Below are 27668 nucleotides of genomic sequence, written 5' to 3' on the forward strand. Positions count from 1 at the left end.
TCACACAGGTGTAGGACATTTACAGTAAGGCACTAAGAAATGATGCACAGAGACACCTTGGGGTTCAAGTCAATAGTTCCCTGAAAAAGTGACAAAAATAGATAGGGTGGTGAAGAAGACATATGGCCTGCTTACCTTTATAGGTCAGGACAAAATATAAAAGTTGGGACATTATGTTGCAACTGTACAAAACACTGGTGAGACCATACTTGGAGTATTGTGTGCAGTTCTGGTTGCCAAACTAAAGGAAGAATGTGATTGCACTGGAGAGAGAGTGCACAGGAGATACACTCAGATGTTGCCTGGATTGGAAGACTTCAGTTATGGGAGAAAATGGATCGGCTGGGTTTTTTTTTCCTGGAGCAAATGCAGTTGAAGGGTGACCTGATAGAGGTATACGAAGTTATGAGAGGCACAGATATGGTAGTCAGAATCTTTTTCCCCATGACAGGGCTATCAAAAATAAGATAGCATAGACTTAAGGTGAGAGGAAGGAATTTTAAGAGGGATTTGAGTAGAATGTTTTCTTTCTTTACAGAGTGGTTGATATCTGGAACTCACTGCCAGAGGAGATGGACATTTAAGAAACATTTGGACATGCACTTAAATAGGCAAGACATAGCAGGATAGGGACCTCATGTGGGCAAATGGGATCAGAGTAAATGGACAAAAGGACATGGTGGGCCAAAGGGTATGCTTCCATGCTGTACAACTCTATGACTACGTCAATGACTCTAATTACTTCTCAACAAACTCCGACTCTTTAAAAAAGAAAAGTGGAAATATTTGAAAACAGCAGATTTTTAAGCCTATTTATTCTTTAAAAAAATAAGTTCCTCATAATTTAACTTCTAACAAATCATGCTTCTCTCACAACCTTTATCTGGTCCTCTGCAAAATGTTCAAAAAGTTAAAAATCTTGCTTGCCTTTGATGTCTTTCAGATTACTGGTTGCTCAGCCATCTTGATGATGATAGAGCTGTTGGACTCCAGGGATTCTTTTCACAAGAGACAGGAGCAGGAGATCTGGACCTTTCAGCCTACTTTCCCATTCATCAAGGTTATGGCCGATCTCCTCCCTCAGCACCATTAACCATATCCCTCAATTCTCTTAACTGGAAATATGTTTTCCAATTTGAGCAAACGGAGAAATTTATTGTTCTTCATTTTGAACAAACAAAACGAGTGAACCCCCACAGCCATCCAAGGTGGAAAATTGCAAAGATTCACCATCCTCAGGAGTGAAGAAATTTCTCATCTCCATCCCAAACAATCTATGCCTTATTCTCAAACTGAGCTCCCTATTCCTGCAATCAGAGGAATATCCTCTCTGCATCTTGCCTGACAAGCCCTTTAAGAATCTTGTATGCTTTGACGAGATCTTTTCTCATTCCTCTAAATTCTAGGGACTAATCTGTTCAATCTCACCTTATGTAGCAAACCCACCATCCTTGAAACCCAAGTAGTAAATCTTTGCTGCACTCCCTCTGTGGCAAGTACATCCTTTAGAAAATAGAACAGTACGGGCCTTTCGGCCCACGATGTTGTGCTGACCTATATAAACCTTATCCCCATACAATCTATCCCCCTCGCTACTTCACCTCCCATAACCCTCTTACTTTTATCCTATCTAATAGTCTCTTAAATGACCTTATCCTACTGGCCCCTACCACCACTCCCAGCAGTGCATTCTAGGCACCCTCCACTGTGTAAAAAAAAAACGACCTCTGACATCTCCCCTGAAATTTCCTCCATGCACCTTAAATGGGTGACCTCTTGTATTGCCCATTGCCACCCTGGGTAAAGATGCTGGCTGTCCACACTGTCAATGCCTATCATAATCTTATACACCTTTATCAAATCTCCCCTCATCCTCTGTCGCTCCAAAGAGAAAAGCCCTAACTCGGTCAACCTCTCCTCATAAGACATGCTCTCCATCCCAGGTAGCATTCTTGTTAATCTCCTCTGCACCCTCTCCAAAGCTTCCACGTCCTATAATGTGACAACCAGAAATGAATACAACATTCCAAGTGTGGTCTAACCAGAGTCTTATAGAGTTGCAACATTACCTCTCGGCTCTTGAACTCAATCTCCTGGCTAATGAAGGCCAGATCTTAGATAAAGGATACCAAAACTGTACATAATGCTCCAGGTGTGCTCTCACCAAGGGCCTATAGAATTGCAATAAAACTTCTTAATCCCGTAATCAAACCCAAACCCACCCTAGTGAAGGCCAACATACTCATGCCTTCCTGAATGACTGCTGCACCTGCATTCACTGACTTCAAATGATGGCGAACAACAACAACATCAGAAATGCCAAATCCGTGTCACAGAAGTCAATACATCTTTGTGGACAGTTTTCTTCAGTCAAGGTCAAATGCTGTCACTTTACTGCCAAGCTCAAAATCTTTGCTATTACTGTTTATAGTTAAAATGGCAAACATTGCATCAACATGTGAAGCAAAAAGCCAGTGCTTAATAGGCCAAGGAAGAGAGATAAAACTGAAGCAGTGCAAATGTGAACACAAATTTAAAAATGAAAAATATTAATTGTATAAAAGTACATCATATACAGATGACATAGCCTCGCATCTATACTGTGCCTATTCAATCTTGCCTGCATTTCTTTCAGGGTTCAAGTCTCTTTCAATTTTTTCATTACTACTGTAATCAAATTTCTCCCTAAACACAGTCCATTAAAAACTTCCCTGAAATATAGCAATAAGTATTCCCCATCAAGTCAAAAAATTGACTTTTAACAAGTTCAGGAATGAAAAGATTTAAATGACCCTGAAGAAATGCAAGCATGTGATTTGTGTATTATAACCCTTCAATTTATTCTCATGAATGACATCAAGTCATCAGGATTTATCCCTATGGTAATAAATTCTCCCTACAATATCAAATAGGACTAAAGGGGACAAAATGTGATTTATATTGCACATACAGAAAACAAATGGGATTTGGAATTCCGAAATAACTAAAGAACAAGTTTATGCTTTGGACACAGAACCTAAAAGACCAGAATCGTAAAGGGTGGGGAAAAATCAAGTCTTTGATAAGAGGAGTCACAAGCAGACTTACACAACAAATAAACAGATGAATCAAAAAAAAAGTCTGACAGAATACAAGAAAATACAAGACCACTGTAGTAGCAAATGATAGATGGTTCAGTATAACATTTACAGGTTGGAAAATGTGTACAGCCAAAAGTTTACAGTAAACAAAGCCCATGTTCAAACCAAGATGTTACAGGGCACAGAAACAGTATTCTTGAATGTTGCGTTGTACTTTGTTCCCAACAGTGTACATGTCGAGTCACGTAAATGAAGAGGGTGGGAATTGGAGGGAAACTTAAGAGTAAATAATGGCACTGTGGCAAAATTCCTCAGTATAGCCAGAACAATTACAGCAAAATTACTATAGTAAATGACAGAGAATATAAAAAATGTTATTTCTGTCCATCTATCACCACAGAAAGGGGATTCTTTTTTTGGCTTACAAGACCTTAAGCTATCTCTGCCTCTCTAGCATCACGTAACTTATCAGGCAAGAACATGTTTAAAAACAAAACTCAGTAGATCAGTACTCAGCTAACAGTTGTAGTCAAGAAGCAAGTCCCTATATTTTATAGCATTATCCATTCAGATCAAAAAGATTAATCAGGCTGCTTTTCATTCCAAGCCCCAGGCTGGTGCTGAAAAGGTGGTGGTAGGCTGCTTTCTCAAACCACAATATTTTCCATAATTATTTCCTCACAGCCAAGTCATTCATTAAACCACTTCTAATGTCCAATCTCATAATACAAGATTGGAGTCACCAAGGCCAGACAGGACTTGGTGGGGGCAGGAGAGGTAGATTCTCCTCCCTGAATTATACTGTTAAGGGCAATCAATTCTTATTCTGCTCAGATCCATGTCATTTTATCAGCTGCTTACTACAAGTTACCAGATCTCTTCACTTCCATTTCATTGCTTGATAGTTGCTTGCTACACATTCCCAACAAAAATCATCCAACAGTACCTCTGAATTGAAGTGATTGTGCTGAATAATTTACTTACCAAATAGAGCAGGAAGGTGTGCAGACCTGTCCCAAGCCCAACAGAGGACAAGATACCCAAGCCTACCCAGTAGGCACACCACAAAAACTTCTTTTCCACAAAATGCACAAACTGTCAAAGGAGAAGAACAGAAGTTACTGTTTTATATCACTCTTCTAATATTTTAAAATACATTTTAACACACAGATCAATTAATGTTGGAACCTAAATGGCAAGAACATTTTTCAACACAATTAATCCAAATGATAAAACACTTGCCAAAGACAGAACAAAATAGCTTTTGGATTTTAAGCAGCTAAAGATGTACAGAATATTAAGAGGAATAGATAGAGTGGACAGCCAGCACTTCTTTCCCAGGACACTAATGCTCAAACAAGAGGGCATGGTTTTAAAGTAATGGGTGGGAAATTCAAGGGAGATATCAGAGGAAGGATTTTTTTAAACCCAGAGAGTGGTTGGGGCATGGAATGCGCTGCCTGAGGCAGTGGTGGAGGCAGGTACATTGGTCAAATTCAAGAGATTACTAGATAAGCACATGGAGGAATTTAAAATAGAGGGATATGTGGGAGGAAGAGGTTAGATAGTATTAGGTGAGGTTTAAAGGTCAGCACAACATTGTGGGCCAAAGGGCCTGTATTGTGCTGTACTGTTCTATGTTAAACATTCAGAACTGATGCAGGGTTAGAGACCTGAAACGTTAGCCTGCTTATTTTCTCTTTCCACAGATGCTGCCTGAGCTGAGTTTTTCCAGCATGTTCTGTTTTCAGTTCAGATTTCCAGCATCTGTAGTTCTTTTGATTTTCAAGAAAAGCTGAAGATTCTACCAGCGATTCGCTAGCACCAGATCTGAAATATTCCATTTTTATGACTAAGCACGATCCAAAGTTCTGGTAAGACGTTGTACTTAAGGAAAACTCTAATGTAGCAGGTCAAATCTCATGTTGACGTAAATGTGACTCAAAGCAATTGTAAAAGTGGGGAGATGAGTTCAAATGAAAGCAAGCTGAAGATGATAGAATGGTGACAAATTAAACCATGAAGGTATGAGACACGAGTTGGCAATGGAAGATTGGGAAACCACATTAAAAAGGGATGACTGTAAATAAGCAATGCCTAAATTTAAAGAATAAATGTATATCTGTTAAGGCGCAAAAACCAAAAATGGCCAGTCACGTCTAATGAGACGCTGAAAATCCTATTAGATCAAAGGAACGGCAGATGACATTGCCAAAAATTAAGTGTCTGGATTGGAAACATCTCAGGAGCACAAGAAACTGATGTAGAAAATGCAGAAAATGAGAGTAGGCTGGCAAGAAACAAATTTTAAAGGCTTCCATTGGTAACTAATAAGTTAAATGGATACCTTTCAGACAGACAGGAGAATTTACACTGGGGCATAAGGAAATGGTAAAGAAATTAAGCAAAATGTTGTTGTGCGTCTGTCATAACAGAAGACAATACAGCAATCCACCCAGAAACAGAGGATGATGACAAATCTATACTCAACAAGGATCTGAAAGAAATTAGCATTTGTAAAAAAAAAGTACTGAAGAAATTTATGGAACTGAAAGCTGATAAAACTTCCAGGACATAATGATCTGCATTGCAAGCATTTGATAGAGGAGTCTACGGAGACAGAGGATGCACTGGCTGTTACTTTCCAAATTATCACAGACTCTACCACAGTTCACACGTAGTAAGGTAGCAAATGTAACCCCATTATTTAAGAAAGGCAGGAGAGAGAATACAGCAAGTAGTTAGGAAGGTAAATGGTATGCTGTTCTTTAAAGCAAGACTACAACAGTAAAAACGACCACCTACAATTACAAAGGGCCCTGTGAGACCATTGCTGGAATACCATGCACAAGTTAGAATGGAAATACTCGTGATAAAAGAAGTGCAATGAAGATTCACTAAATCTCTCTCCGGGATGGAGGGGTTAGTCCTATAAAGAGAAATTAAGCAGATGCAGCCTATATTTGAGTTAGAAGAATGAGAAGTAATCTCACTGAAGCACACAAAATCATACACTAACGTTAACAAGGAGTACGAAAAGGCCACACAGTTATTCAAGCTGGCTTCGGAATAAAATCGTGGCTGAATGAAGTGCTAACCTTTTGCTTCTTTGCTCATCACATGAAGAGGGAATGGTTAAGGTTTATGGATGAGTGGCATAAAAGGTTAAATTTTGCCCCAGTAAAGATGGATGGTACGTGCTTCCCCCTCACCAGTTAATTAGCAGTTAGTCCTTGAGAGTCCGCAAGAAAACACGCAGGAAGACCAAGTAGGATGGAAGTTAAGAGTCGAGAGGACAATGCAAATTCTCTTCTAACCCTGTGATACAAAGGATCCAGGAACAGCCAGGCTCTACTGGGATGTAATTAAGATGAGGAATATGGTGGGAACTAGCTCTGCTGGTAATGAGTAATGAGGCCTGGGATTGTGCAGAGCTCCTGTACTCCTCCAACAAGACCACTAGGGCCTCCAAGAGGAAGTGAGAGAGGAAAGGATAGCCATCCTGTTCCTGGTGCAGCACACAATCATCACAGGACAACACACCCTATTCTCATCATGTAGGGCATCCAGGCCCTGGTGGAGATATGGCTACAAGGCATAGGGTGATCACAAAGTCAGCTCAACCTGATTGGCTCTGTGCCGAAAACAAATTGTACATTGGATTAGGGCATTGCAAGATGTACCATATCTCCGATTATGTATAAGAATACAATACCCTACATGGAGAGATGCTAGAAACCTAGAGTGACACGAAATGCTGGAGGAACTCAGCAGGTCAGGAGGCATCAGCAGGTGATGCTGCGTGACCTGCTGAGTTCCTTCAGCATTTGCGTTGCTCCACAATACTTTGTACAATGGGGAACAGTGCTTGAACAGCATTCTCCCACTTGCAAGTACAAGATCCGTCAAAATATGTGCACTTCTGTTTAATCTGAAGAATGGCTAGCGTGTGATTCTTTTCACCACATCAAGAATCTCTTAATTTTCCTTAAACATTTTCAATAACTGTTTCCACCACTCTGAGAGAGAGTTCCAAAGACTCATGGCCCTCTGGAAAAAAATTTCACCTCATCTGTATCTGAAATGGGTGACCTTTTTTAATAAATAATCTTTAGTTCTAGACGCTCCCACAAGAGGAAACATCCACTGCACCTCTACCCTGTCAAGACCCCTCAGGATCTCGTATGTTTCAATTAAGTTCCTCTCCCTCTTCTAAATACCAATAGATACCAAGTCTAGTTTGTCCAACCTTCCTTAAGGCAACCTACCCATTTTGGGCGTCAGCTAACACACCTTGTATGAACTCCATCTAACACATTTACATCCATGCTTAATAAGCAGGCCAATTCCGTACACTGTACTTCAGATGTTGACTCTGCCCTAAATAACCGAAGCACAACCTCCTCTCTTTTGTATTTAAATCTCCTCACAATGACATTGTTAGCGTTTCTAATAACTCACTGTACCTGTCTATATACTAACTTTCTACAAAGTATCATTTGCTTTATATTCATATTAGGATTTTATAAGTCATAAAACTTCACATTCAAAATAACCTTTCCTGAGTCAAACTCTTCCAGGGATTGACAGGGCAGATGCAGGGATGACTTGTGTCTAGAACCAGGAATCGGTACCTTAAAATATGGGGTTAGCCATTCAGGACTGGAAATGAGAAAAAATTTCTGGACCCAGAGGGAAGTGATTTTTTTGGAATTCTTTATCCAAGAGGACTGTAGTAGCTTGGTTACCAAAAATATGCAAAGCAAATATTAAAAAGAGTCCAGGGATATGGGAGGAAAGTGGCTGATCTTTTACCTTGGGGCCATGATCTTAAATGCCAAAGCAGGAACAAGGGAACCAGCTCTTGAATGACTTCCTTCTGCTATTATTTTTTCAGGTCTGCTGTTATAGCTTGGATTGTCAAACTTGGAGGAAGAAATTTCAGACCATATGACAAATGCCTGAAGCCACTGCTGTTACGCGGCCCAATTACTTGGCTCCAAAAAGTACAATGAGCACAGCCAGATTATTGCACTTACAAGACTACGTGCATTTTTACTGATCCCAATGACTGATTGGGATACAGAGTACTAAAGAATGAAGAACCTGAATGGAGATAAGGAATTGGTACACAAAATAATACGCCACAAAAGGAAGCTATTTGGATCACCTCTGCACTGGCTCTTTGGGCGAGAAAACCGATGTCCCACTTCTGCTTTTTTCCCATCCCTGTTTATATTCCATTATTCAATTCTATTGTCTTTTTACAAATTTCTTCCCTTCTTTCCTGAAGACATTAATTCTTGGAAGAGGGCCACCAAGAGGCAAAACAGTCCACTGGTACTTTTAATACCCTGCATGTCAGAATCTTTAGAAATACAGTCAAGATATCTACAGCATATACCACATTATATCACAAAACCAGATTGCCAAGGTAATATTCATTGATGAGAAAATACTTTGGGATAACCACTGAACCATGAACCCTCTCTTCGGTTTAAAATGCACCCCAACAGAAAAGTGCTGTATTGTTCCAAATTTGTATGGAATTTCATTCATAGAACAGTACAGCACAATACAGGCCCTTCGGCCCACAATGTTGTGCCAACCTTTAACGTTATCAGGATTTATTTTTAAAAAATCATTACAAAGATCTGCAAATAATCCATTTTACATTAAAGATTTAAGCAATAAAGCCTGATGGAACAGCTAAGGTAACAGAGCAAGATGTGGGTTTTTAAAGTACTATACATGGAAAACCCAGAACGAAGGACTAAATCTATAGCAAACTATCAACAGGCAGCTGATGACATACATGGATTTTAAAGTTCTGCATGGTGTAGAAAACTGATGAAGGGCAATGGAAAAATTGAGTTACAAATCTGTGTTCAGAATAGTATTTTCCTCACTAGATTGATTCCTGTACAGAGGCATTTGTCCCATGAGGAGGGATAGACTGGACATATACATTAGAGATTAGAGTTTAGAAGAATAAGAGGACATTTCATTGTTCAGAGTTTATTTTCTGGTTGGAACCAGGGATGATGATCAGACTTATTTATTAGCAATTATGTTCACTACCATACCCCACTATCATATTTGTTTATTGTTGCCCTGGATATTACCTTTTACTTATCAATGGTTAACGACAACCCAGGCTATAACCAGAGCTCACCTGCTGATGCTCGCCTTCGACATTATAAGCAACTGCAGCCACAGCCAACAAGAACAGCAGAGTTAGAACAAACCTTCGCCGCTGCCACAACCTGAAAAGGAAAACATTCAGGATGAGTGGAGTTTTGTGCAGTGTGACTCAGATTTGGTTGGGGACAGGTGGTAGAAAAAAAAGGTGCCAGTTTTAACAGGCAAAGCTAATCATATGCATTGTCAATTTAATTACGTTTTCCACAGTAAAAGTAGGAATCCTTGGCTATTGGTTTTGCTTTCCTCTAACTGTCAAGGTCTTAAAACCAAAATGTGATCCTTTCCTCCTCTTATTTTCAATTTTGGTGGAATTATGCACCCAAAGTTTAAAATAAGTTCTTGCATTTAAAATAGTTATTGCTCATTACAAACCAGTTTCACATTTAGTTTGCTAACCTATTACACAGTATACATAATAAATCAAAACAGAAAGCTACAAACGTTAGAAATGCAGTCAGTCAGATTTCATATGAAGATACAAATAGGACCAGTGGTAGACCTGGCTCCTCAAGTCTGCTCCATCATTCAGTAAGATTACAAGCTCATCTTTAGTGCAGTCACAGTTGTAAGAAAAGCAGCAGTCAAAATTGTGCACAGCAAGCTCCCACATGCAGCAATGTTAATGACAAAATAATCCAGACATAAATATGAATTAGTGGCATAGAGAGGAGGCCACTCAGCCCCACAAATCTGCTCAACCATTTAATTAGATCATGGCTTATCTGAGTGTAACCTCAACTCTAACCATTCACCCCTAACAAGTTTCTACCTACCCTTAGATAGGCATGGACGCGGTAGGCCGAAGGGCCTGTTTCTATGCTATACACCTCTATGACTGACTACTTCAGGTTCTGCTTCCACTGCACTTTGGGAAAAAATAGGGTTCCAAAAACCCATGACTGAGAGAGAAAATTCTGCCTCACTATGGTCTCAATTGGCAATACCTCACTTTTAAAACAGTGACTCCTAATTCAAGATTCTCTCACAGGAGGGAACGTCCTCTCCACATTCGCCTTATCAAGGCCCCTCAGGATCTTGTACACTTCAATTAAGTCCTCTCTTGCTCTGACTTCCAGAGGATCCAAGCCTAGTCTGTCAAAACTTTCCTCGTGTGCCAACGTGCCCATTCCAGTTATCAATTTAGTGAACTCTGCACACCTTCCAACACATGCATATCCCTCCTTAAACAAGAGACTAATAACATGGCCATTCCAGATACCAGTCTAGTATGCCTTCTCTCAACTCCTTGCAACCCACTAACACCAGCCTTAAAGGAGACCAATACCATCTCACCATTTATACAATATGCCATTTACTTTTCCTGCTTAGGTGAGCAATTTCCCTACAGTGAACTCCATTTGTCTGATTTTTCTCCTACTCACTTGATCTCCATCCTCTGTAGCCTCATATCCTCTTCACAACATACTTTCCTGTCTATCTTCGTCTCATCAGCAAATTTAGCAACCACATATTAAATCCTTTTTCCCATGTCACATATAGTTTGTAAAAAGCTTAGGTCCCAACACCAATCCCTACTACATGCCACTCACTATATCTTACCAAACAGAAAACAACCATTTTACGTTTGCTCTTTTTCCTGACCTCCAACATCGTCAACTTTCATTGTAACCAATTACCTTTGATGTGACATTTTATCAAGTGCCTTCTGGGAGATTTTAGTTCATACATTGATTCATTCTTTTCATTAAAAATCACAGCACAATTCAAAAAGAACTCCGCTTCTCTGCCAGATTGTTCCCGAAATTCATTAATTTTGCAAATTTCTATCATAGGGAAGTTTAAATGGAGACAAAGTTCCCCTTTGGGAGAAAGGCAGAAACCCTATTCAGTTTACTTTCTTAGAGGTCCTACTTAGTTGCAAATTTGCGCTGGTAAAAGGAAAGGTACACTGTGGAAAAAGAAACACGAGTGCAACAGGAGACATGTTTAGGCAAGAATGTTTGTTTTTAAATAACGCATACAGAAGCAAGAATCTCACCACTTTCAGTACAAGCTTATCTCAACATATTTGACTGAGATCATCACTAACCACAGAGCTGGGGATTTAAGAACAAAGATCAGAGTTAGAGGTTCAATTGGTTGCAAATTGGTGCTGGTAGAAGTACACCAGGTATACTTTTCTTCTACCCGTACTGAAATGGGCCCTTTGGCCCACCACATCCATGCTGTCCCTTTCGTCCATCTACACTAATCCCATTTGCCCACATTAGGACTGTCCTTCTGTGCCTTGCCTATTTAAGCTTCTGTCTAAATGCTGCTTAAGCGCAGTAATTGTATTCAATTCCACCACTTCCTCTGGCAATGCATTCCAGATATCAACAACTTTTGTTAAAAAAAACCCTCAGATCCCCTTTAAAACTTCCCCTTCCTTAAAAAGATGCCCTCTTGTTTTAGATACCCCACTGATTACTTAAATTTATGATATCCCCTTCAAAATCAATTGGGTCTTAATTCCAGTCCCAGGTCTAATCTGGCACAGAATCCAAGTGGTGATTCCTCCCAGCATAAAAGCAGGGGAATTTTAGCAAGATGGAGTTGTACTGCTGTAGAATGCAGGAAAAGCTAAAGTGCCATTTGCCATTAAGTTTGGAATTCCTGCATTTGATAATGCTTGCTGGACGTTCTGCCATTTAAAGTGGGTAATCTCAGTGGTCCCAAAGCAACCCGTCAAATCAGATTACTATTTGTAGCAACTTGTTTTAAGAAAAAATAAACATTTTCTCACTTAAGCAATTGAGTGAGTTAAGAATATGCAAGACACCATTTGAGATAGATATATTTACACAAAGGTAGGTAGGAACATAATTACAAAGAGGAAATGATGTTACAAAGGGATATAGACAGGTTAAGTGAATGGGCAAAGATCAGGCAAGTAGGATACTTTACTGGAAAAAGTGAAATTCTTGATTTTGGCAGAAAAAATAGAGAGCATAAATGATGAAAAACTGTGCAGCTCAGATGAAGCAGCAACTAGGTGACCTAGTAATGATTCATAAAACACCTGCATTCATGTACAGCAAGTAATTATTTAAAAAAAGGTACAGAATGTTCCTGTTTATTACCAGAGAAATTGAACACAAAATAGGAAGGGTATACTTAAGTCATATAAAGCATTGGTGGGAACATCTGGGATTAGATGCGCAGTACTGGTCTCCTCATTTAAGGATGGATGTTAATGCATTGGATGGAGTTCAAAGGCAGCTCACTGGACTGATACTTGTGAATGGGCAGGTTGCCCTGCGGGGAGATTAGACAGGCTGGACTTGCATCTGTGGGAGTTTAAAATACATAAGTGACTTGATTGAAACATTCAAGACTGAGTGGCCTTGACAGGGTGGATGTGGAGAGGGTACTTCCATTTGTGGAAGAATCTGGAACTGGGTGGGGGGTGGGGGGGTGTCACAGTTTTAAAATAAGGGTTCACCAATTTAAGTCAGGTATAAGGTATAAGGCATAAGGCAAAATTTCTTCTGAGAGTTGCAAGCCTTTGGAATTCTTATCCTCAAAAGCAAGGTGGAAGCAGAGTTTTTGAACATTCTTGAGGCAGAGTTGGACAGATAAGCGAGGAGGTGAAAAATTACCAGGGACAGGAAGGTATATGGAGCTGAGGTTACAATCTGATCACCCAAGACCTTACTGAGTGCCAGAGTAGGCTTGAGGTCAAGGCTTGTGTCTTGAGGCCTTCTCCTACTCCCAATTCATATTTTCAAATGTACAGAATGCTCTGAAGGTTTACTCAGATCATTGGAAATAATGTGCACCTGCATCTGCCACAAATGAACAGCCAATAAAAAGAATTTTATCTGTAATGAAATGGTACAGACCATCCAAAACATTGCTTCAGGAATGGGAAATCATGTTTATCAAATCTAAGTTATTTAATTAAGTCACCAAACAGGTGGATAAAGCAGAACAGATGCATTACTACACATTTGGATTTAAGTTATTTGATAAGATAACACACAAGACAGTTATACTAAGAATTCATGCCATAGTGTATCAGCATGGAGGGAAAACTGGGTAAGAGACAGAAAACAAAGAATCATTGGATCATTTTCAGACAGTTACTAATGAGGGTGCCACAGGGATTGCATGTAGTTATTTACAATCTACATGAATGACTTGGATGAAGGGACTGAGTGTACCATATCCAAATCTGCTGACGATACAAATCTCGATGGACACATTTCATGCAAAGACTGCAAAGATTCTGCAAAGGGTATAGGCAGGTTCAGTGAATAATCGGCAGGAGAATAATGTGGAAAAATGACAGGTTAAAAATGACTATTTAAATGATTAGCAAATTGGTAAATGTTGACGTACAGAGGGATCTGGTTAACAAAACAAAGTATTCAAGCAACTAGGAAGGCAAATAGCAAGCTGGCCTTCATTTTAAGAGTTGGAATTAAAAAGTAAGAAAGCCAAATTACATCGTACAGGGCTTTGGATCAAATACACTGGGAGTAATATGTGCAATTTTTTTGTGTACCCAAGAATATACTAGGTTTGCACTTAATGCAATGTAGATTCACTAGGTACATTCCCCGATTTTGTGCAAAAATAAAAAAGCTATTCACTGACTCATTACGGAAAGATCAAGTAAAACTGGCCTACAGATACTAAACTTCAGAATAAGAGGGTCTCATCAAAATAAAATTCTAACCTGGATTAACAAGATAAATGCTAAGTGGCATATTTTTCTAGCTGGAAAATCTGGAACACTAGAGATGCCCAAATATTTATGCTTGAGGGCCAATTTAGGATGGAGCAGAAGACGGCAAACCAACGTTGCTAGCAGCAATTTCATGTGCACTGAGGCTCTCAAGCATACACAATAACATTAGGCAGCATATACTCTGCTTATTTGATAAGTACTACATTACATTCTACTGACCATGCAAGGCCAGAGAAAATGTTGAAGCTGGTTGTAACCCAAGAGTTGAGGCCTGCTTCAATATTAAAGAGCTTATCCTAACCAAGGATACAGCTGGAGACTTCAAGGCATTCATTATTCCTCAACCGTAAGTTTTCTTTAATTCTGCTACATTACTGACACCCACCTGACTGCTGCCAACCTCCACTGACAACCTACTGCCTAGCCTCCACCTCACAGACCATCTGCCCCAAATTCTCTCTTTACAGAATTCATGCAGAAATAAAACAAGGGCTAATCACCAACATGCAGCTGGTAAGTAATTTTTCTTGATCATGGATATAAAACTCCTGATTTTTCAGTCACGCATTCCTGACATCCACTTTGATTGCCCTGTAATTTACCAAAACTGAAATTACTGCATCAAAGGACATAAAATATGTACCATGGGTACTAGATATTTTAGTCTGGGAACCCAAGACAGAATTCCTCATCTAATAAAGTACTTCAGCACTCGATAATCTATGCAACACAGTACAGGTTTACAATGTCCAAATAATATTCATCTCCTCAGATAGGATTGAGTGGTTACCTACTTTATTGCCCACTCTTTAAAGTCTATGATAGCTTCCAGGAAGAAGTAGCGCAGGGTGGTGACAGGTCGTCTCCATAAAACTATTGTCTCCCTCTCTTCTTGATCCTTCAGTTTCCTCTCATTCAATGACAAAAGATCTGAAGACAAAACAAAAGTTATTTTCAAGAACCACCTATCCAAATTAATTAATACATCAATTTTGCATTTAAAAAAAATGCCCTGGTAAAATCCAGTTTGATCTACAATCTCAGAACTGAGTTTTGAAAACTTAATTTAGAGCACAAAGCAACCTTCTGCTTTACTGTTACCAGACGTACAAGTCTCTTCTATGACAAATATTGAGGGATGATGAGAGCACCAGAAAAAACCTGAATTATCTAATGGTCCCATGGTATTCAACATGTACAAGGTAGGGGAAGGTTAAAAACTTGGTTTTGAAGAGTTAACATATCAAGTGACCTCACTTCTCCCATCTCTGCCAATATACAAACTATGAATTTTCAGTGGGAGAATTACCAATTTGGGCCTTTAAAATCAATCTGCTCAACATAAAAAGTGTTATTGTCCTTAATTATACTGTAGAAGTACAAGCAAAGTTGTTAACCCTGCATATTATATTGTGTTCTGACCCTCAAATCAAAGCCTGCTGGCACTCTTTGCCTTGGATCAAGAAATCTACAAAAACACCTACCAAGATCTCCTAAAATCAATGTTCCTACATGAGCTGGTTCCATCACAAGGAGAAAAAAAAGGATAAGAAATCACAACATTATTATTACATTAATGGTAGCATCAATTTGATCATTTGCTTGAAGTGAATTAACAATGGAGTGGGAGCTGGTGAAGCCAGACACAGGAAGTGGCAAAATATGAGCTATGAGAAGACATCCATCCATTCCTCCAAAGTGATCATCACCTCCAATCCATGAGCAAAGTCTTAAAAAGGTTGTGTGGGTCACATCTTTGTACACACACAATTCAGGCAGTGAAAACTATTTTTTTTAAACATGCTGCATCTGTACCTTCCAGAGAGATTGACTGACCTGTGAAATTACCATTCTGCTGCTCCTTCTGCACTCTGGGGCGGTGATGCTTCGATTCATGCACTTTCTCACTTTCTGCCATTTTATAAATTTCCTTCACCTGCGTGATTCTGTCAGAACAAATGAGAATCAAATTCAAACTATGCAGCTGATGGCATTTTTCCCCCCAAAACTGCAGTAAAGGAACAACTTCAGTGTAGAGAAGGGACCCAGATGAGGCAAGAGAGCAAGGAATTCTATTTTACACATGCGTAGATCAACGCAAGGAATAAACTTTTGGACCAATGGAGGTAAAATTCCGAGAAACATTCAGGAACAACCAAATGCTACAAATGAAAGATGTCTAGATATTATCTTGAAAGCTTGTCAAGCTACATAAACGTTTATCTAGATGATTCTCAAATAAAGCTGACAATTCAGTTGAAGTTCTGCGTGCCAAGTTGCTGCATAACGGAAAGAGTTGTAACTTTCATTAGTGTGAAAATAGTGTGCTTCACAATCTCAGTGAAAGGATTCCCACAGGGCATATACTGTTTGTTAAGGTTTTAGAACTGATCATAAGCTGTCCAAGTTTGTAAAGGACAAAAGCAATTTCAGAGTTTGACACAGCAGATGGATTTCATAGAGAAGATCTTAAAATACATTTTTCAGTAAATTTTGAAATATGACTAATTTTAGGTCATTGATAAATTGCCAGCAATGGAGAAGGGATCATGGACAGATGGGGGGGGGGGGGGGGGGGGGGGTGGTGGTGAGAATAGGATCGAGGCAGGTAGGTGATGGGTACCTCAGCCTTTGCTGCAGAGAGGCCAAATGCAAATTGGAAGATCAACATCTCATTCTGCCTGGGTAGATTACAACTCGATGGTACAAATGCAAATTTTTCGATTTCAGGTAATCCAAACCCCTGGTGTTCTCCTCCCACACACACTAACGTACCACCAGACTTAAGGACACCTTCTACCCCTTATACAATAAGATGGACTATGACCTCACGATCTACCTTGTTGAGACCTTGCACCTTATTGCACTGCACTCTCTCTGTAGCTGTGACACTTTACTCTGTACTGTTATTGTTTTTACCTGTACTACATCAATGCACCCTGTACTAACTCAATGTAACCGCACTGTGTAATGAATTGACCTGTATGATCAGTTTGTAAGACAAGCTTTTCACTGTACTGTGGTACAAGTGACAATAATAAACCAATACCTGCTCACCTAGCTTTCTTCTCCCTTTGTTCACCTTTCCCATCCCCTGGTGCTGTCTGCCAACAATCCCCTCCCCATTTGGTTCCACCCATCACCTACCAGCCTCTACTTAAATATATTTCTTTAGCCACAGAATCTAGATCAACTGGGAAAATGGGCCAAGGAATGGCAGATGGAATTTCACTCGGACAAGTATGAAGTGTTGCACTTCGGGAAGTTAAACCAGGGCAGGACCTGCATAGTAAGGGCAGGGCTGTGGAGAGTGTTATTGAACAGAGACACCCTGGGGTACAAGTACATAGTTCCCTGAAGGTGGCGACATGGGTAGACAGGGTGGTGAGAAGGGTTTGGCATGCTTGCCTTCATCAATCAGGGCACAGGAGCTGGGACATCACATCAGTCATACAAGACATTGGTTAGGCTGCACCTAGAATATTGTGTGCAGTTCAGATCACCCAGCTGTAGGAAGAATGTCATTAAGCTGGAAAGGGTTCAGAAAAGTGTTACTGGGACTGGACAGCTTGGGTTATAAAGAGAGATAGGATATGCCAGGTCTTTTTTCCCTGGTGCATAGGAGGCTAAGGGGTGACCTTATAGAGGTATATAAAATCATGAGGGGCATAGATAAGGCAAATGGTCAGTCTTCAGCCGCCTCCCCCCCCAAAACAGTAAAACTAGGGGGCATAGGTTTAAGGTGAAAGGGGGTAAATGTAAAGGTTGCTAAGGGGCAACTCCCCCCCCCCCCCACAGAGGGTGGTAGGTACATGGAAGTGGTAGAAGTGGGTACAATTACAACATTTAAAAGACATTTAGACAGGTACATGGAGAGGACGGATTTACAGGGATGTCGGCCAAATGCAGGCAAATGGGATTAGCTCAAATGGGACTCGGTTGGCATGGGCAGGTTGGGCCAAATTACCCATTTCCACGCTGTACAACTTCTCAGCTACTCCACTTTAATTCTTCATTCTTTCCCTCAACTACATTAAAACACGCCTTTAAACCCATCACATTGACCACAGTTTTGGCCATCTAATTTGTCCTTGTGTTGCTGCATTGTTAGTTACACGTCTGCACAAATAGAGATGCTCCAAAGTGACTCCATAGAATGGAGTCAAGGGAACACAGGTTAAGGATAAAGCTGTAAGTGACGATGTCTTCAAAGTGTTCCTTTCAGTGGGCACTGACTGCTTCTCTGTCTCCAATGGGCTGCATTTTAGGAAGAGATGGTTCAGGATAATTGAGGCACATTCACATGAGGACAAAGGAAGAACAAACAATCTAGAGCCTGGTCTCTGGATGACAAAAGAGATAGAGGAAGATAAAACCAAAAGGCTGAATATAGCATGAGAAAAGGAGACACAAGAGATTCTTTAGATGCTGGAATCTGGAGCAACACACACAATGCTGCAGGAACTCTACATCCATGGAGGGAAATAAATAGTTGACATTTCGGGTTGAGACCCTTCATCAGGCCTGGAAAGGAAGAGGGCAGAAACCAGAATAAGAAGGTGGGGGAGGGGGAGGAGCACAAACTGGCCGGTGAGAGTCCAGGCGAGAGGCGGGTGGGGGGGAGGGGGGATGAAAGGGAATGATGTGAGAAGCAGGGAGGTGATAGGTGGAAGAGGCAAAAAGCTGAAGAAGGAATCCAATAGGAGGGGACAAAGGACCACAGAATAAAGGGAAGGAGGTGGGGAACCAGAGGGAGGTGATGGGCAGGCCTCGAGGGTGAGTGAGGGGAAAGAGAAGGGGTGAGGGGGGCCACAGGAATGAGGGAAAACAAAGGGGGAGGGGAAAAAGAAAGGAAAACAGAGGGGAATAGTTACCAGAAGTTAGAGAAATCAATATTGATTCTGTCAGATTGGAAACTACCGAGAGGGAATACAAGGTGTTGCTCCTCCAACATGCGTCTGGCCTCAAAGTTACAGTAGAGGAGGCTGTGGATAGACATATCTGTATGGGAATGTGAATATAGCATGCATCAGATCATAAATACGAATGAGAATCAGGCTGACCACAAAATAATCTAAGGGAAAGTAAAGATTAAAATGAGAGACATTGAGTCATGGGAAAAAGTTCACTGATAACAAGTGGAAATCCACAGGCACATAATTAGTAAAAGTAGTACTGGAGGAGTAGTGCCCATTAGAATAAAAATAGAAGTTTGCACGGGATGCCAAGAATACTGTTAAGGTACTAAATGATTACTTTGGATATATCTTCACTGGGGAGGAGGGTGCTTTCAAAGTAATAGTGGAAGAGGAGACAAAAAAAAGATAGCATGGAAGCATTAGAAAAGTAGGCTCAAAGCTAAACCAGGACCAAAAGTGATATATTCCAGGATTTTGGGGAAGCTCAGGAGGATATTGCTAGGGCAATGACCATAACCTTTCAGCGTTCTTTGGATAACGGGTTGTACTGGAGAACAGGAAAGCAAATCTTACTCCCATATGAAAAAGAGCAAGAATTAATTATTCTATTGGTGAGAAATTGGTGGGAGATTCACAGATTTAAATATGTTATTTGCTGGCCCTTAGTAGCTACCCACAGTTTTAAAATTAACGAAGGCAGTAGGTACCTCTTAAAGCTGATCTGTTGAAAAACTTACATTTTCAAAAGTATTTAGATCGAGATAATTTACTAACTTGCAGGTAATCAGTATATTTCATCAATTGCTTGCTTTCACACTTCTGACGTGTTGCTACGTTCTGTATAAAATGATGAAATTTCCCTTCAACTCTGAAAAGAGCAAGTGCAACACAACCTGTGACTCAAAATATCAACTGACATTTAATTGTATTAAATATGTTCCTGGATGTTTTCAGAAGGCAGCAGCAGAGGATTTGGGGAACATTGGGATGGCCCTGAAAAACTTGTTAAAAAGTGTGATATCATATTCCAAGATAATTTTAAAGTTGTTTGGATTTAAGTAAACATTTTTAAACATGTATTAATGATACATTGAAAACATCAGGATAACAGACTCTGAATTGTTTGTCCTTCCTTTGCTTTCTTGGGAATATGGCTCAACGATCTCTTCTAAAAGTTGAAAGCTTTGGAGAAGTTGCAGAAGAAACTTACCAAAACAATTTTTAGGATTGATGGAATTTAGTTACATGAACAGACTGAAAGCCAGGGTTGTTAACTTGTTCAGCTTGGAATAGAAAGGGTTGAAAGATCTGATGGAGGTATTTAAAATCATGATGGGTCCAGGCAGATTAGATAGACAGGAATATTTCCATTGGCAGAGGGATCAGGAATTAGGTGGGCACGTAATCAAAATGACCAGCAAAAGAACCATTTGTGACTGAGATTTTGTTCACCCCTACTCCACCCCCTCCCCCCCCCCCCCACAAAGCAAAAGGTTAGGTCTGGAATGCACTTCCAGGTTTAATTGGAGGCAGATTCAACTGTGGAGTTTGAAAAGAAGCTGGATAGATATCTGAAAGGAAAGAACTTGCATGTCTATGAGAGGGTGGGAGAGTGGAACTAGCTGAATTGGACTCTCTGGTCTCATTTCATGATGCAACTATTCTGCACATTCTATTTCAGATCCTGGGCTTCAGAAATTAGCCCTGGTCCCATGACAGCATTCTCTGCATAAGCCAGAAAATTCTATACAAAAGTCCACTCCAGAGATTTGAGCACAATCTAGGTTGACATTTCAGTGTACTACTCAAGTTAAATTGTGCCTTTTTTAAAAATATGAGACATTAAACCCATTTTCAAACAGACATAAAAAGATCCATGGCACAGTTTGAAATAGAAATGATCTCATCAGGTATTCCAACCAAGAATTATCCCTCAAGTAAATTCTGCAATTATCTCAATGCAGTGCAAGAGGTTGTAAATCAACTGCTGCAAATTCCCTAGTTCATAAAACTGACTACATTTCAAATGTAATTTTGTTGTCCATTAAGTGCTTTGGATGGTCAGAAGTAATGAAAAGAACTGCAGAAAAGTGTCTCCCAATGGTTGAAAAGTTACAAAGAAATTAGAGTTGACGTGTTTCAAATGAAAACCTGGACTCAAATAGGAGAACCCCTGGATGATCCCAAAATCAACATCAGATGTACAAACATCTAAATTCATGCTCGTCAATTTAATCAAACTTAGAATAAATTGTCTATTGCAGAGATCATAAAAGACCAATATATGTAGATCCATTCTGTACCAATAATCTCTAACAAGCAGTAACAACCAAGGAACTGTATTTTTTTTGGCTTTGCAACATCAGATTACCCCAGCCTCTATCTATCCTGATTGTACAAGTTGCTAGAACTTATGGATCCTCTCTAATGCTTCCAGAGACAACCATAATCAAAGAATGTCCAATTAAGTGTCTGTATTAATGATATTGCTTCCCCTGCATTTCTATTCTGATTCTCTAGAAGTTAGTTTTCAATCATTGTAATATCAAGTCCTGTTGCTACTTTAAGTAACTGGTGTGCATGTGTTACTAGATCTTTTTTCTAAAAAAGATTGATTTCTATATATTGCAGGTTTCAGCCAAAATAAATAAATGATTTTATTACTTCAGTGTTGACATTGATACTGCTTGGGCTGGCTGCTTTTCAGTGGTTTGTATTTTGGTTTTTGTCCGTTTTATTTTCTGGCCCAAATGAGGGCGATAGTTCTACATGAAGATCAGTGCCAAGCACCTCAGCTAGAAGGGCAACATTCCCTGCACAGTCCGGGGCAGCTAACACTTCACCGTTAGTTGCTCCCAACCTTTTACATTTGTCCTCCACACATGCTGAAAGGCTCCATGCTGAATTTCATTTGCTATTAATCCTCTCATATTTTGGTGCTGTCTTCCACATTATTGGGTATATTCACCAATCACGACTCAACTACAAATCTCTACATTATGCTTTCAAAATCCTGAATCTAGATTGCTTGGACAGAAATGAAAATAAAAAAAACTGCAGATGCAGGAAATCTGAAACAACGATTCAGGCAGCATCAATGGAAATAGAAATAGTCAATGTTTTGGGTCTGCAACCCTTTGAGAGAACTGGGAACGAGAGAAGCAAGTAAGTTTTCAGTAAGAGAGGTGAGGTAGGGACGTCTAGAGCAAAGGGTATGCCTACGGATGGGAGGAGTCAACATGACTTAATGGTAACAGTTATCGGCACGTTAAGCCACTAGGCATATGTAATCAGGTGGTTAATGGGACTTGCCTGGCAGGCTAAATAAGAAAAAGAGAAAATGGAAAATGCTGGAAAAACTAAGCAGGTCAGGCAACATCTGTGGAAAGAGAAACAGTTAATGTTTCAAATGAGGGACCCTTCATCAGACCTGAGAAAGAAGTAAGTTGGTCTGGGTAACAATGAAATGTGTGTGAAACCAAGGGAATTTCTTTGATACAGTGAACACACATGGCAGACGGGATAAGGAATTTGGTGTGTAATTTGTGGCTGATAGGGTTCTGGCATGTTCAGCAGGCTAGACTATGCACAAAGAGGAAAAATGGTGGGGAAGTGATTCTTATATAGACAAGAAGATAGACAAGACATTTATTAGTCACGTACATCGATAAACACAGTGAAATGCATCTTTTTGCGTTACTGAGAATGTGCTGGGGGCAGCCCGCAAGTGTCGTCACTCTTCTGGCACCAACAAAGCATGCCCACAGCTCCTAGCCTGTACGTCTTTGGCACGTGGGAGGAAACCGGAGCACCCGGAGGAAACCCATGCAGACACACGGGGAGAACGTACAAACTCCTTACAGACAGCGGCAGGAATTGAACCCGAGTCACTGACGCTGTAATAGCGTTACGCTAACCGCAACACTATGTTGATTGAAATTAGAAAATTCAATGTTAAGTTTGGAAGGCTGAAGAGGAGATATTGTTCTCAAGCTTGAACTGGGTGTCATAACACTGCAGGAGCCCACAGACAGATCAGAGTAGTATTGGGATGGGGAATTAAAATGGCAGGCAAATGGAAGCTCAGGGTCATTCCTGTGGACTGAGTGCAGGTACTCCACAAAGCAAGCACCCAATATGTATTTGGCTTCTCCATGGAGAAACCACTTCCACAACAAGAGGATATAAATATACAACAGACACTAACTGATTAAATAAATAATTCAAATGGAATTTGAAGCTACCACATTCAAGAGGATGTTTGAAACATTCAATACACAGAACTGCGTGAAACAAAATCAGCGAAGCTAGAGAAAATTAGAGTGGGAGGAAGCTCACGTGAAGCACAACGGCAAGCAAAGACCACTTGTGTAGAACTGTCCTATTTTTTGTGTGCTAAAGATTCCATGTAATTATTTAGCTGTACCACAAGGACAATTAATAGACACTTTAATGTTAAATATTGTTTTAGGTTAGATCTCAGGAGACATTAAATACAGTTCTCTTTTTGCCAACAGCTTCAAAGCTATTTTGTCATTGGCCTATGAATCTATTGTTGGTAAAGGCAACCAGATTTAACAAGGCACATGCCTGTAGCACTGCAAAAGCTACCTGATGATTTACCAATTCATGTCATTTGAATTCACAATTCATGTCAGTTGGTACAAAGCTTCTTGTTTTTCCACTTTTGCAGTTCAGTAGAATAATTCCATTATCAATGGAATTGAGGAACTGTAGGCAGTGCAATTAAATCTCAAAATGCAAACCAATATTGTTTTTGGATCACAACAGGCAAGCGAAAACAATGGCAGATCTCTAGGGTTCTGCAGTTGATATCCAAGAGGTTTTCAGAGCTAACGGATACGTAGTTTCCATTCAATACTGCAGCTGTAGTTATCAATCATCGTTACTCCTTAACACAATCACTTCATTTATGGAAACTATTGCAAAATATCTTGTTTCAATTTATTGCATTTATTTGATTGCATGATCTATGATTGCATTTATTTGCTCAGACAAACAATCAGGGCAATGAAATTTAATTGATAATTGGTTTATTATAGTCACATTTACCGATTTTGCATGCCATCCATACAGCTTATTTCAAAACACGTCCATCAAGGTAGTACAAAGGGAAAAGCAATAACAGAATGCAGGATAGTGTTAGTTACAGAGACAATGCAGTGCAGGTAGACATTAAGGTGCAAGGGCCACAACGAGGAAGACTGAGGGATCAAGAATTCGTCTTTATCGTTTACCTTTTCATGCATTCATTGAGCAAACATTCCATAGATTTTTAAAAGCAATTTCAGTTGTTACGCGAGCTATGGCATGGGCGCTTTAAACAGTGGCCTTTCCCTATAGAGTTGTTGCAGACTAGTGGGCTCTCCTTCTGCAGTTGATGTTTGTCTCAGTGAAGACCCTAGGAACAGCCCACAGGCACAGAACTCCAAGCTATATACTGAAGGGCAATGACCTGCTCTATAGAAAAAAAGTTATCCAGCCTAGTCCCACCTTCCAACATTTGATCTCTGTGGCCTTGCAGGTCAAAGCTGGTCAAGTACATATTAAGGCACTTCCTTCCTTCCTCTACCACCCCTTCTGGCAGGGAGCTCCAGATCACTGTCATTCACTGGGTGAAAGAATTTGCCTCCCCTCTAATCCTTATGTAATTTTCTGAACCTTTATTCTGCAAAATAATGAATTGACCTGCATACAGTAATAGTTGCCTTTTGAGAGGTTGAAACCTGAATTCATCATAATGAAAGCCCAATAATCCACACTTTTTGTGAATACTGAAGGTATAGGACTGAAGGAGAGGGGAAAAGGAAAGACAAAAAATAAAATTAAAGCCACAAGAATAAACTGCTGTGGCAGTTACTGAGAACATTCAAGGAGGTTGATAGATTTTTTTAGATATTAGGGAAATCAAGGGACATGGTGTTACGGATGGAAGTTGGCTCTGAGGTAGAATATCAACTGTGATCTCACTGAATGCAGAGCAAGCACAAGTCAAAATAACTACTACTTCCGTTTCTTATGTTCTTATCTGTACCTCAAGAGTACTCTCAAAAATTACTGCTCGAAGAGCAGCAAAGGAAAGATCTCATGCAAGGCACCAAAATGTGCATAAATTCTGTTCATCAGCATTCATTCCAAAATTTTAAAAGATGCATCCATTAAGTAATGATAAATTACAAGTTTGAACAGTACAAACTCAGATGTAATTATAAGGAACAGATGTAGAATTAACCAGTGTATGATAGAAGTACAAGTCTCTACAGCTTTATACAAGCATTAAAAAAAATTTGCAGGTGCTCTTTTATATTTTAAAGTTCTGAGTTCTTTTTAAAATGAAAATAATTACTTGTATCTGCAACACATTAAGGTTCTGTAGCTGTTTTTCTTTGCTCCTAATAATCAGTAGCATTTCTTATTTCTATCACATTTCAAAATTTGTTGTGATTAGTGATACTGATAGCATAGTGGTAAAGTTAACAGAATAGTGGCTAGAGATTTCAACCACTGATTCAGAGAAACAAGTTCAAATATCACCAGGCCAGTTAGAAAATTATAGTTCAAGTAAATATGGAATTTAAAAAGCAAAGCTCAGTAACTCTAATCATGAAACTCCCAGACTGCAGAAAGACAAAACATATGGTTCACTTATGTCCTTCAAGGAAAGAAATCTGCCATACTGATTCTGGCTAGCCTTCAGGTCACTCCAGACACAATGCATTTGACTCTTAATTGTCTTCTCAGTTCTGGGACAATTACAGATGGACAATAACAGCTGGCATTGCTGGCAACATTCACATCTTGTGAATAAATAAAAAATAAATGCAGCACATAATTTACCAGAGGAATATCTTTCCTGTTTTTTGAAGACATCTTGTTTTATCTTTTAACAAGATATTTAACAAGTCTTTTCCCATTAATTAATAGCAATATGGCTGTGTTAATATTACACTCACACTTATATCTATCTGTGTCATCTTAAACTAGAAAATTGATATATTTTAAAAATTTATGGGGAATAAAATTTTATTTTTCATTTAGATTGAATATCATAGGTATATTTAAAAGACAAGGGACTTCAGCTATAAGGTTAGACTGGAGAAGCTGGGGTAGTTCTCCTTGGAGCAAAGAAGGTCCAATAGAGGTTTGGTGTCTACAAGATAATGACAGGCCAATGCTGGATAATTAGAATACAAGTACAAAAGAAAGAACAAGATCAGGCCACTCTGCTCTTCAAGCCTTCTCCACCATTACAGCTGATCTTTTATCTCAGTGCCATTTTCCTACATTATCTCCATGTCCCACGATTCTCTCCAAATCCAGAAATCTAGATCTGTTTGAATGAACACAACAACTGGGCCCCCACATACCTCAAAGGTAGACATTTCCAAAGAATTAGCAGCTTCTGCAACAAAAGAAGACTATTCATCTCATTTCTTAAGCTTGTTTGTATCCCCCCTCAAGCTTGTTTGTATCCTCCTGCATACCCATAATCCAAATCAATTAGTATCATCTGAAGACTTGGAAATATGACGACATTTGATGCCCTCATCCAAATTGATGATACAGATTGTGAATAGCTGCAGCTCAAGCACCAGTCCCTATGGTACTCCAATGTTCCCATCCTGCTAATACAAGAAGGTCTGAGAACCAACTCTCAACGCATATTACCCACTATTCCAGATTCAGGTATCTGGGACACATACTTAAAATTTTGGGCATTAAAAATACAATGGGCATGTTGAGAAAAACTCCTAAATTTTGAGACACTGTAGTTATTTATTTCACCATTTGTTGGTGATGGAAACAATCAATTGTTGCCTTCCAAAAATAAATTGATAGACAAGAAAAATTTGGAGGACTACTTGGAAAAAAATTGCAGTGATTGCTCTACTAGGAGCTGACATAGACTCAGTGTGCTTAAGGGTCTCCTCTGATGTCAAAACAAAATTTTATAATTTTGTGTCATCCACAATGGTACAAAAGTGGTTTGATTTTTCCACACAACTGGCAGAAAATTCTACAATTAAACAGCAATTATAACATGAGAGGTGCTACATGAATTCAGTGCAAGTGTATTCCTTAATTTAGGAATAGTCGATCTACAGAGTTTCATTAATAGCACCATTTACCCTTTGGGATATCTGCCTTCATTTTGCTAATCTTTATTTTCTTATCACTTGCCACTTTCCCTGCCCCCATCCCAACTATGAAGAAAGTTGCACATTCATGGGGAAAGGAAATGATAAATTTATGATAGGTTGGAGATACACAAAGTAAGAACAGAAGGCAGCCACTCGGCCCCTCAAGCCTGCCCCATCATTCAACATGATCATGGCTTTGTGCCAGGCCTCATCTCCTCTTCTGTCCAGTTCTCCAATCTTTCAAAAAAATTATCCACCTCCTCTCTAAATACCTTAAGATCTAGCCTCCCCAACCCCTGGTAGTGAATTCCAGAGATTCACTACCCTCTGCAAATAGTTCCCGCATACGCCAGCTTTAAATGACTAACTCCCCACCACCCCCCCCCCCCCCCAATCTTATAACTCTCTCTTCATTCTAGTTTTCTCCAACTAACGGAAACATCAACACCTACCCAGTTGTGCCCTCTTAGAATCTTATGTTTCAATATTATCCTTTATTCTTCTAAACTCCATATGTACATTTATTTAGCCACTCGTGATAGGCAAAATGATTGGTTTACGACTGTGAATGAGAGACTGTTGTACTTGTTAAAGAGAAAGCACTCAA

General features: G+C 39.7%; 1 protein-coding gene across 7 annotated transcripts in view; it reads right to left on the minus strand.

The window, feature by feature from the left end:
• Window positions 1-27668, minus strand: part of vmp1 (vacuole membrane protein 1) — a 150108-nt gene that overhangs the window by 108684 nt on the left and 13756 nt on the right. For all 7 annotated transcript variants that reach the window (XM_052035388.1, XM_052035396.1, XM_052035395.1 and 4 more), the window contains exons 2-5: window positions 15817-15926; window positions 14775-14910; window positions 9256-9346; window positions 4065-4175 (exon numbers count right to left, since the gene is read on the minus strand). In XM_052035388.1, the coding sequence (XP_051891348.1) occupies window positions 4065-4175; window positions 9256-9346; window positions 14775-14910; window positions 15817-15898 (420 nt within the window). In that variant the 5' untranslated portion in view covers window positions 15899-15926. The remainder of the gene's footprint in view (window positions 1-4064; window positions 4176-9255; window positions 9347-14774; window positions 14911-15816; window positions 15927-27668) is intronic.

The sequence above is a fragment of the Pristis pectinata genome, chromosome 21 (assembly GCF_009764475.1).
Source record: "Pristis pectinata isolate sPriPec2 chromosome 21, sPriPec2.1.pri, whole genome shotgun sequence".
Classification (NCBI taxonomy): domain Eukaryota; kingdom Metazoa; phylum Chordata; class Chondrichthyes; order Rhinopristiformes; family Pristidae; genus Pristis; species Pristis pectinata.